Source organism: Lontra canadensis, unplaced genomic scaffold (assembly GCF_010015895.1).
Source record: "Lontra canadensis isolate GAN:19392208 unplaced genomic scaffold, GSC_riverotter_1.0 scaffold18, whole genome shotgun sequence".
Classification (NCBI taxonomy): Eukaryota; Metazoa; Chordata; class Mammalia; order Carnivora; family Mustelidae; genus Lontra; species Lontra canadensis.
In genome coordinates this window covers 16,518,988-16,531,708 of record NW_022631012.1, presented here as the reverse complement: position 1 = coordinate 16,531,708, position 12,721 = coordinate 16,518,988, and the positions used below count along the sequence as shown (strand labels likewise).

The following is a 12,721-nucleotide window of genomic DNA, read 5'->3' as shown; positions in this document are numbered from 1 at the left end:
CTTCTACCTCTACCTGCTCTGACTGCTGCTTTTCCTGCTTCTGCTCCCACTCTTTCTGACAAATAAAAATCTTCAAAGGAAAAATTAAAAAATTTTGTTTTTCAAATTTAGAAACTGCCAACAGCTTATATAGAATTCTCTAGTTTCCTGGTTGTTGTTTTAAAGGTTTTATTTTTAAGTAATCTCCACACCTAATGTGGGTCTCAAACTCACAACCTCAGGAGTCTCATGTGCTACTGACTCAGGCAGCCAGCTGCCCCTCCTTGTTTTTTTAACTCATGTTTCTTAAACATGATTAAACCACACAAATAAAATATAATTAATTTTAAATGTATTTGTCTCCCTAGCAGTATGTTCAAAGACCAATGTTATATTGCTACTTTACAACTATAAGAGGTGCAACAATAGATTAACTCCGAAGATTTTAACACCTCATTTATTTTATTCAAAAACAAAAATCACAATTTCCCCTTAGCTTCTGGAAACTGTACCACTAGAACTTTAAAATTTTTCTTAAAAGAAAAAAGTGCCAACTCTAAAATAAAATGTGGCTTGCATTTCATAAAAACAAGTTTGATAAAATCCATATACATAAAATGTTTGTTACTGAATTATGCAGAACAATGAACAGCCACTTCACCAAACGTGGATATTTGGAATGGTCTGACACAACAAGCTATGGGTACCATATAAAAACACTTTTGGAGGGATGCACTTCAAAATGAGAAGTGGTCATCCTCCAGAGTAACTAAAAAAGGCCATTAGCATCAGTAATAAGAAGCATTCAGTTCTTATTAAAATGCCAAAGGCATGGGATGGCTGGGTGGCTCAGTCAGGTTGGGTGTCTGCCTCTGACTCAGGTCCCAGAGGTCCAGGGATCGAGTCCCACTCCTTGTTCAGTAAGAAGCCTGCTTTTCCCACTGTCTGCTGTTCCCCTTGCTTGTGCTCACTTATGCTCTCTGACAAATAAATAAATAAATAAAATCTTAAAAAAAAAAAAAAAAAAGGATGCCAAGGGGAAAACCACACACAGCATCAAACACAAGTCAGTAGTCAAAAGTGGCAAGGATAGATGGCTATCTACAATAAAGTCACATCTCACACTGGCTACTCTAGATAGAGCTCAGGAGGGAACAAGAGGGATTTACTTTATACCAGTTAATGATTTACAGGTTCTTTTTTTTTTAATTTATTAATTTTTTATCTTTTATAAACATATATTTTTATCCCCAGGGGTACAGGTCTGTGAATCGCCAGGTTTACACACTTCACAGCACTCACCATAGCACATACCCTACCCAATGTCCATAACCCCACCCCCCCCCCCCCCAACACCCCTCAGTTTGTTTTGTGAGATTAAGAGTCACTTATGGTTTGTCTCCCTCCCAATCCCATCTTCTTTCATTTATTCTTCTCCTACCCCCTTAACCCCCCATGTTGCATCCCCACTTCCTCATATCAGGGAGATCATATGATAGTTGTCTTTCTCCGACTGACTTATTTCGCTTGATTTGCAGGTTCTTTGCTGGATAAACAAATTAGTTTTAACATAAGGATTCAGAAGTGATCACTTCCACAAGTTTCTGGACCTTAAAGAGGAAGGACACCGTCAACAGTTTTAGTCTCCAAAAGAAAAATCCCTCAACCCCCCAAGTCTTCCCAGATTAAATAAGATGACTAAAAGAGAAAATTCCTTTATATTTCTGTTCATCAAAGAAATGCTTGACTCATGATACTCAGTAACTCACATCTTCAAGTTCAGTTGCAGCAATTGATGTCACATATCCAGCAAATCGGCTGTCACTTCCACCATAAATTTCCTGGTCATAATAACCTGTAGAATCAAGGCCCACTCCTTGAGCTTCATCAAGAGCCGCCTTCTTGCCTTGAATTTCTCGAATCTGTGCTTCAATATCTGTAAGAAAGTTAATACAGACTTTAATTTTCCAAAGAGACCCGAAACAATGCATGGCTCTAGTAGGAATATGGTATCAAACTACTCTTCTAAATACACGAACTTTAAAAGAACTATAATACATAAGGAGTTATGTATTATAACTAGGAGTTAGTAAACTCCTATAAAACTCCTATAAAAAGGATTTAGTAGAACTATACCTAGTACTGATTTTTAATACACTTAATACATCTCCACCTCAAGAGATAATACTGGTACACAGAAGAGATGTTTACCATTTCATCAACTACAAATTAGAACAGGTTACCAAAGTTTAAATTATTGTCAAATTCTAAACCTTTCCCCAAATGAAAAAATAGTACTGTCAATGTTGATAAGGGACCAAAAACAGCACTCGATTCAAGATCATTTAAACTCAACAAGACCAGAAATGCAAAACCAACAGCACTATGGAGAGTGGTTCTCAAGTTAGAATGGGCAACAAACTATCTACAGATTTTGTTAAAATGCAGGAGGCCTAGATCAGACCCAAGTTTCTGCATTCCTTACAAGTTCTCAGGTGCTGTCCTAAACATCTAGGACCACACTCTGAAGAGTAAAATAATAAAGGATAAAGTCTAAATTCTTTATAGCCTAGAATTCAGAGCCCTACACAGTTTGACTGCAAACACCATGACATTAATTTTATGATTAAGAGTCTGAGTTCTGGAATCAAAATGTCTGTCTTCAAATAAAGGCTTTCTCTACAAATTAATGTTATTTCACCTCTGTGTCCCAGTTTCCTACATGTTTGTTTGTTTGTTTTTAAAGATTAAATGAGGGGCGCCTGGGTGGCTCAGTGGGTTGGGCCTCTGCCTTCGTCTCAGGTCATGGTCTCAGGGTCCTGGGATCGAGCCCCCCATCAGGCTCTGCTCAGCCTGCTTCCCCCTCTCTGCCTGCCTTCCTCTATGCCTACTTGTGATCTCTGTCCGTCAAATAAAATCTTAAAAAAAAAAAAAAAGATTAAATGAGATAATGAACATGAAGTACTTAAAAGCATTCCATGAATGAATGAACTCTTGCCAGCTAGTTACCTTCAACTAAATTAAAATCCTTTGACACTAGGCACTTAAAAAAAGCTCATTTACTAGTTTGCAAGGACCAAAAGGAAAAAGATTCAAATGGCACAATGCAAATGCCCAACCCACGCCCTCACAAGAGGGAGAAAACCCCGCTGTAGTTAAGATGGGCGTGGCTTAAAGCAGAAAACGCAATAACAGTATACAGGCCAAAGCCTAGCCAGACCACATTTTCCCTTGTAAAAGTGGGAGCAAGTCTCAGAAACGCAACATAACGGAACAGTTTACCAGTGAACTTTGCAGCTCCAGTTTGTCATCACATCTCAAAATTCTTAGTAGTAGAAACTACTACTTTTTCTGGCATCTCTCCCCTCAAAACTGTTACTGTAGCCTAGGCAGCCAGGGGCCCCCACCATGATCAATCACAAATAGAAATATCCTCATGTAAGCTGGGTGGTTTATTTTATTTTATTTTATTTTAAACATTTTATTCATTTATTTGACAGGCAGAGATCACAAATAGGCAGAGAGGCAGGCAGAGAGAGAGGAGGAAGCAGGCTCTCCACAGAGCAGAGAGCCCGATGTGGGGCTCAATCCCAGGACTCCGGGATCATGACCTGAGCAGAAGGCAGAGGCTTTAACCCACTGAGCCACCCAGGCACCCCTGGGTGGTTTATTTTAATAAATAACTGTTGTTTTGTTTCTGTTTGACATTTATTTTTTAAAAGTTTAAATCCACATGTGGTCTCTTCCCTTACCCCCAGAATTTTCTGCCCTGAAATACAGAAGAAACTTAAGTCTAAGGGGTGAGTGGAGATTAAGTCTTTATTTTTTTCTTTCTGAACATTTGCATTTCTGAAATGTTTGAGGCTTAAAAACAAACACTAGATGCAGGGACCACTCTTAAGTAAATAGGTTCTTCTAGCAGACCACAAATACTACTGCCATCAGGATCCAAACAGGACATACCAATGGGTAAATCAAGCCAGCAGAATACTCTGCGGTCTCCACCTCTACAGCATCAGTATAACTACTAACAACCTACACTGAAATCACCTGGGGCCCATGTTACAAGGACTGACTCCAGGCTTCAGATACATTAAGCTGGAACCTCGAACTGAAGAGCCCAGGTTTCTACTTTAGCAACAAACACCCAGAAAACTCTCCACTTCCAACCCCAGCTGGTCCTTAACAAAATTTCCCATTTAGGGCAGGTTATACTTTTTTCTAGCTCATACAGAACCACCACCACCACCACCAAAAATAGGAAAGGGGTGTTGTTTCAAAAAAACTGCATCATACTATACATGCTATACAGTTTGCTCTCCCCCTACACACACACACACACACACACACACACACATCATAGTTTTATTTTCCTCTGGTTTTTCCAGTCCCAAGTTTTCAGCAGCTAGTCTTTTATCTGGATAACATTTATTCAGGAACTACCTTCATCTACTGAATCTTACCTACTGATTTTATGTAAGGATTAGCAACAGAGTTTTCTAATTGTGAAATGACTCAAAATACCAAATTCATTTGTTATATATCATGACTGGAATCTTAGTAAATAAAATTCAGCAACAAAATTACCTAGGGGCTAGGCAGGTCATGCTAGTTAATTACTTCTAAGGGGGTTCATTACCAAATTTCTACAAGTTGTATAGTTCAATTTTACGTGCAAACCAGGTGCTGTGTATCTGCTTGAAACTATGGATAAAAACCCATTAAGAAGCTCCTGGGTTTTGTTCATGCACTGTAAACTGCAGCACATTTACACCAACATCACATTACCCACGAACAGAGACAACAGCTTCCACAACTCAGTTATGCAAACGACAGAATTAAAAAACTAGAAAACTCAGTAATTATTTAATAAAGTATGCATCAAAATATGAAATATGATAAACTCAATAAACTCAAGTATTTATACACAAACAAAATTTATAAACAAGATAACTGGGATATTTTGTTTACAAAATAAACTAAGTTTGTGGCACAAATATGGCAAAATACTAAGAACCGGTAAATCCGAGCAATCAACACACTGGGCTCATTAAATTATATTTTCTCCTGTACTTTTCTGTACCTTACACTATTTCATAACTAAAAAGTAACTTTCAATCTATAGGAGTGTCATTAAAAGTAACTTTTCCAAATTTTGTAAACATTCTGCATCTCTAGGAAAGGAAAAGTTTGCCTCTAATCTCTTATTTTCAAAGCTGTCCCACACAAAATGGTAGCTACCAGTATGCAGGCATTCCTGTACTTTCTGAAATACAAACCAAAGATGAGCAAGATCATTTCTGACAACAAATGCGTAAGATTTGTTAGCAACAATAGGAAAAAAAGGAGGGAACACACCAAATAGAATAACCAGAGGTCCAAAATGTTAAATAAAAGACTTGAGACAGAGAAAGGAGGAAATGTTTATGCTACTCTCTTCCTACTTCAGTTATAACCAGCATGAATAAATCCTCTGTTCCTAACTAATCCCTTTCCAATTCAGACCTCCTGTAGTTGAGACATTCAGATGTGAAGATAAAGAAAAATGGATACTGTCTGCTAGTGACTGGACAAGAAGAGATGGCCATCTCCTCATGGCCACACATAAAAGCTGGCACTCTAATCCACGTGGACCCACAAATACTCCAGTCTTCATGACACATCGATCAGTACTTCTCATTATCAAGTAGGATTCCAATGCACGACAGCACCCAGGTTGCTTGCGGTTTGTAAAGATTACAAATACAGCTGCTACAGAACACTTATGCACAGGTTAAGTAAATATGGCATTTAATAGTACTTGGGTAAATACCTAGTCTTACAGATAAATATCTAGTCTGCTGGGTCTTAAAGCAGTATATGTTTAATTTTATGAAAAACTTACAAAGTCCTTTTGGTGGGTTTGATTACACAAGTCTGAGAACAGAAAAGAGCTGAATTATTCCGTGTAACAGAGGAAGAATCATTTTGAGAGATGAAATGGAAGAAATGAAAACAAGTAAAATGAAGAAGAGCTGGGATAAGTGAGATTAGTAAAATACCGGCTTTATGGTGTTAAAAAGGCGGGGGTAGGGTGGTAATCAGGAGACAGATATATCTAATGTGGATTTCTAAATTATCAAAAGCTTCATTTCTGTTCCCCACCCAACCCTCCCCACAACTTGAGCACAATCTATGGAGCGGGAGCATATATAGAAAGACTCTCAGTTACTGACGCTGAAAACAAAATAAGAATTTCCAATCGTGACAGATTTCAAATCTTAAAATTGAAGTTATGGGTTGTCCTTCAAATCCCCAGAGTTGGCAGTCTAGTACTGGTTTAACTTAAAAGAGCCTCAGATAAGAAATCAAAGTACTAGTTAGGTAGTAAACTTGTATTTAGGGGTACCTGGGTGGCTCAGAGGGTTAAGCAGCCCCCAACTCTTGGTTTCTGCCCAGGTCGCAATCAGAGTTGTGGCCTCAAGCCCCTTGTGGGGTATGCTCAGCACAGAGTCTGCTTAAGATTCTCTCCCTCCCTCTCCGGGCTGCTTGCATATGTGCACACGTATGTATATGTGCGCTAAAAAAGTATTCAACTTTTATTTACCAGAGTCTGCAAGAGCCTCACTAAAGGAGGAGCCTTGAAGGTAAACTATGGGAGGGGCACCTGATTTTGCAAATCCTTCATCAGATTTCCTTGCAATGACTGGTCCAACCTACGCCTGAAGTATGATTTCAGAACTATGTTCATTCCTAAAACCAATAATTTTTTTTGCCACCTCCTTTGTTTGTGGGCCTCCAGACATCTTAACAGCAGCAGTAGTTGTAGGAGAGTCTAGGAGAGAGTAGTGGGTATTTGCTCTGCTCTCTTCCCTGTTTCTGCACACTATGGGAAACTCTACAAGAAAAAGGTGCTGCAACAAATAAACTGCAAGGAAAAAAGAAGATGTAGGAGGAACATAAAAGATTTAAGACTAATTGATGTATAGACTTTATCTGGAACTTGATTCAAATGAACTGGAAAATGAATTTTTTATAAGGCAATCAATAAAACTGAACACTGGATATTTTGTTGCATTAATTTTAGGTGCAATAATTTTTTTTTAAGTTTTTACATTTTAGAGACACATGCTGAAAAATATGGATAAAAGATGCCTGGTATTTGCCTCAAAATAATGGGAAGGAAGAAGGGACCAGAATACAGATAAACAAAAGCAGGCCCATGTTTTTAACTGCTGAAGCTACGGTGCAACATGGGGGTTCATTTCACTCCTCTATTTTTGTATGTTTGCAGTTTTCAATAGAAAGTTAAACAAAAAAAAAAACAGGCGCCTGGGTGGCTGTCGGTTAAGCGTCTGCCTTCAGTTCAGGTCATGATCCCAGTGTCCTGCGTTCAGAGCTCTGCATCAGACTCTGCTAGCCAGAGATGCTGCTTCCCACTCTCTCTGCCTGCTGCTCCCCCTGCTTGAGCTCTCTCTCCCTCTTTCACTCTGTCAAATAAATAAAATCCTTAAAAAAAAAAAAAAAAGTTTAAAAAATGTAAGCATGGTTCTCTGAAGTTTTGCTCTTTTTTCACTCATTCTTTGTTCTTCTTCTAACCCCTTGAAACCAAGGCCTCTGACCCCACACAACAGAAAAAGAAAAGCTCTCTCTTCTTTGAAATGGAGTCCTCTGCTGGATGTAAACAGAATTTTTTTTTTAGCTCTTTTATGAAATATCTTCCATCTTAAAAGCCCCAATTCTTCTCGATCTTCGTCATTTCTTTTCCTTTTCTAGTTTTATTTATTTTGCTGATGGTAAGGTAAAATCTTAATAAATGTTAAGATATAAACATACATTTCCAAACTAAATTTGCTCCAACTACCTACAGAAGATAAATGTCATTATTCGATTGAAATTCCCCTCTTTTTGGAGGGGATTTCTGATCCTAGGAATGCTTCCAAGTATCAGAGAACAAACCCTTCCCTAGAAGATAGACATTAATTAACAGTGTGAATTAATGAAATTTGTGAGCTAGTCCGCTTGGTATCTCAACTCATTCAAAAATAATTTTCGGGATGCCTGGGTTGCTCAGTTAGTTAAGTGTATGCCTTTGGCTCAAGTCATGAGTCCCATATATCACGCTCCTTACTCAGCAGGGAGCCTGCTTCTCCCTTTGCTTGCCACTCCCCCTGCTTGTGCACAGCACACTCTCTGTGCAAATCGATAAATATTTTTTAAAAATGACTTCCACTTTTCATTTCCTTTAAAATTACATTACTTTTATATTCAGAAAAAAGGTGATAAATATTTAAATTACAAACATTTCTGATATGAATACATCATATGTTTTAAGTGGGAGTTGAGTGTGACTTCAAAAGAGTAGTGCAGAACTGGGGGGGGGTCTTTTAAAAGATGGGCAACATCTACCTTCTGTTTATAATTTAACCTGCAACCTAAATATCAAACTTTGAGACAAAACATCACTAGTCACATCTGATAAAACTGTTTAACTGCTCTCCACCAATTCTGTTTCTCTACTGGTTTCCACTTTTGTGCCTTTTCTTTCTTCCATGCTCCAGATGTTAATCCAGCTTGCAGCATTTTCTCCTCCTTGATGTATCTTTTTATTCCTCATTTTTAATTTAGATTGTTTTCAATGTTATAATCACTGTTCATTACATGTCACAGAGGCACAGCCCTTGGATGTTACTTACACCTTAGTCTGGTCCGTGTTACCTATTCTCCAACAGGCAGAAGCAAGTGAGCAAGGATTTCTCACATATGACACCTTTAAAAGACATCCAGAAAATAGAAAGTATATTCTATATCCCAACTCTCACACTTTTCCTTACACAAAGCTCAACAAGAACACTATGGTGGTCATTTTTTTAACTAATCACTATAGTATCAATTCCTTATTTATTAATCCCTTATTAGCACTACTTAAATCAATTCTTAAATAATTACATAGTAAAAATCTAAGCAATTTGCTTTTTTTACTAGCAACATTCACACTAGAAGCCTACAAAACCAAAATACTAAGTATTCTGAACACAGAAAAATAAAAATCTCAGAAAATGAAGACTACGACTATTCCAGACATTCTAAAAGCAAAAATTTAGGGAAAAACCTTTTTCAGCTTTGTGATCCCCCCAAAATCCATTCAAGAGACAGTGGCAAAACGAGCCAATATATGAGATTTTAGGATAATCCGTTTTCCCCATTCCAAGATGAAAGAGAGTGTTTCGTTTGTCAACGTCGACAATATGTGAACTGCTGGAGAGCAAGATTATGTACTTCAACAACTGTATACACTTGACACAACTTAATATGCAGAAAGGTCCAAAAGATTTTATTGATGTGAGCCAGTCCAGCTCTTTTTAGATTTCAATACGGAACAATGTAAGCCACGACAGTAATAAACAATCAGGCTGCTTAAAGAGGATGTTAAGGGCTGATCCTAGCAGAAATACTCAAAAGGAATATGACAGCATTAGAAAAATAAACAGTAATCAGTTTGGCTCAACAATGGGAATAATCTGTGAAAAAAACATATAGGATGGTACAGCAATAACCTAGTTCAGTCTGAACACTATTATTTTATTCACAAAACTGAAGTAAAAATTATTGATGCAACCATTACTTTAAAAATAAAATCACGGGACGCCTGGGTGGCTCAGTTGGTTGGGCAGCTGCCGTCGGCTCAGGTCATGGGATCAAGTCCCACATCGGGCTCCTTGCTCAGCAGGGAGCCTGCTTCTCCCTCTGCCTCTGCCTGCCACTCTGTCTGCCTGTGCTCACTCTCTCTGACAAATAAATAAATCTTTTAAAAAAATTAAAAAATAAAATCACAAAACACAACAAAGAAAAGTCTTTATCAATAACATTACTTAGGATAAAAAGATTACATAATCTTCTTTACTTAAAAGAGCAACATGATGGGGGGGCGCCTGGGGGTTCAGTCAGTTGAGCCCTCTGCTCAGGTCCTGATTTCAGGATCCTGGGATCAAGCCCCTCATCGTGCTCCCTGCTCAGCAGGGAGTCTGTTTCTCCCTCTCTCTCTGCCCCTCCCGTGCTTCTGCTCCCTCTATCTCTTGCTCTCTCAAATAAATAAATAAAATCTAAAAGAAAACAAAACAAAAAACCATAGCCTAAAAAAAAAAAAAAAAGGCAATATGCTGGCTAACTCTAAAAAATAAAACAAGTACTATACATTTTAAAAATTAACTCCAGTGAGGTTCATACTCCAGTCCTCCTATATCAACTACTCCACTAACTTAAAAGAATTGTTGGTCTGTCATTCTTCACACTGCGAACGACTTTCCTAAAACGCAGAAGTAACATGTCACCTGGGAGAAGGAGTAAGGCACTTTATTCTGTAGTCACTGGAAAGCCAAGCCCAATCTAGTGCAGTATTCGGAACCTTTAATGTGATGCTAACCTAACGCTTCCTCCTCTCAGTTCAGGAGGTTCCCAATATATTCGTAAGTCCTACTTTCACTTATCTCAGCCAAACGATGTATCCAAACCTATCCAATCATTCCGAAGTTAGCTTAAAATGATCTCTTCCTGTGAAACTTTTGGTATTTCCAATATAATCTCTCAATAAATGTTAATATGCAGTACCCATCAGGCACTAGGTACCGGGGATACGAGCTAGAGCTCCGGCACACAATCAGCTCCAAGTGGATGAATACCTTCCCACAACAGACTATTCGAATATAATAAAGTGCTACGGTAGCACCACAAAGATACAAAATAAAAACCCACCAAGAATTCTGCTCCAGTTCTCAGAGATGACTTATTCGCGGAAACAGAGATGCACCATAGAGGACTACAGTTCTTTAGAAAAATATCACGAGGAAGGAAGTAGGAAACTATGTAAACATTACAGTGCACTTCCACTAAACATTTACCACCTCTATCTTATACTCAGTGATAGGCAGTGTCTTGTACACAGTGCCCTAATGTTAACTGAACACTCCTACACTTCTTTACAGCATCCGTTATTTCACACTGAAAGGATTCCAAGTAAAATAGCAAATTTGGCCAATGAATTTCAATCTTCTCTAGACCAGTTTTTAACTGGGTTTCAGAAAAGCAGGAAAACTGATCCAAACTTTGATTTTCCTGTCCAAAAGGATCTTGAAAGTACCAATAAACAAGTAATCAATGCCACAAAATGCCCCAAATGAACAAACAATAGCAACATCTTTGCATCTTCTAATCACTCTGCAAGGTATGTCTAAATTAGTCTAATGACAGAAGAGTAAGTGCCTAAAAACCCTTCAGGGTTAAAACAGTGCTGAAATCTAAAAAGAATATTAAAAATCACTGCCAATTAATTAGCATGTTTCAGAAGTTGCAGAAAGCTGGACTTCAGTTCTAGTGGGTAACACAATTATTCGATGTCATTCACGTTCTGGTCCCAAACAACCTTTCCAGATTCGTCTACATTTTCCTTCCTTGCACTGCCACAGTCCACTACTCAAACACACTTTCCACGACTCCCTGCCTCGTTACAAGATGTTCTCTCAAGCTCAAATGTGCCACCCTAATTTAAAACGGATTGATCCTTTTCGACCAGGGACACGTCATCTCCTCTATGAAGCAGTCCTAAACGTACATTAATCGCTCCGTTACCCAGGATCCCAACATGTTGTATTTCCATTTAAGCATTAATCTGCCTCGTAAAAGAATGAAGACGTATACACGTTTCCCCATTAGCCTGTAAAACTTCTGACGGCCTTACTCTTTGTTACTTCAGACTCATACTAAACCAGGCACCTGGAAACGACGAGTGAAACAGAAGCGACTCTTGGAAACCTCGTGTTTGATGAACACCTCAGATTCCACGTCAGAAATCAAGAAATTCACCTCCAAATTCCCATGCCTCATCTTTTCTGAAGTGACCCTATTTCCTGCCATTTCTGGGTACTGGTACTCCCTAAAGGACGCCGCCTATTCTCAGCATTTTCCTAATTTTGTATTCTCCGTACTCCATAAAACGATCAACTATCTCGAAAGCTTTGGCCATTAATAAAAATCATGTGCTTTTCCTTCTTCCGCCAATAATCAGTCTCCAAAGAACAAGACCAATATTCAAGTGATCAAGGGAAGAAAAACCACTAAATTTTATTCCCAAATCCCTTCGTACCAAAAAACCCAAAACGAAGTATTTTAGATGCCTGAAGACACACAAATTAGACAAGATTAAGAGGCATGGGTCTCGGTTAGGCTAACTCCATCTGGGGCCGCCTGAAAAGCGGCTGCCGTATTTCGGTGCTTCCTGACTCTCCTATGCAAAATCCGTGCGGACAACAGTTCCGAAAGGCGAGCGAGACTTTAGGCTTCCAGGCCCGTTTTCCCGATCCCTTGCCCTGGACTCCTTGTTGGCGAGGCGTCTGAACGAGGCGTTCCGGCCAGAAAAGAGAAGCAACTCTGAAGGAATAGCACCCAAACACGGAACAAAGCGCCTACCGGCGCTGTATGAGTAGGACGCCATTACGTGGGGCAGTGGCCTGCGCCGCTAGCGCGGAGGAAACCACCAGGACCCCCAAGCGCGGGCGCCGCACCCCACCAAAGAAACCACAAGCCGAGGCAAAAAACTAGGAAAATAGAGTGTGGGCAGGCTGGGCAGCCGAGAAGACACCTAACCATGGGAAGAGTGCTTACCTTCGTGAGTCTTGGCGATCTTCGCCATTTTGTCCACTCGAACACACAGACGGAACTGGCGCTCCCAAGGACTTCCGCTCGCCGCCGCTGCCACGGAGAAAAATAG

General features: G+C 39.2%; 1 protein-coding gene across 3 annotated transcripts in view; it reads right to left on the bottom strand.

Moving 5' to 3' along the window:
* Positions 1-12,721, bottom strand: part of SF3B1 (splicing factor 3b subunit 1) — a 16,832-nt gene extending 4,111 nt beyond the window's left edge. For all 3 annotated transcript variants that reach the window (XM_032860161.1, XM_032860162.1, XM_032860159.1), the window contains exons 1-2: positions 12,616-12,721; positions 1,749-1,915 (exon numbers count right to left, since the gene is read on the bottom strand). In XM_032860161.1, the coding sequence (XP_032716052.1) occupies positions 1,749-1,915; positions 12,616-12,643 (195 nt within the window). In that variant the 5' untranslated portion in view covers positions 12,644-12,721. The remainder of the gene's footprint in view (positions 1-1,748; positions 1,916-12,615) is intronic.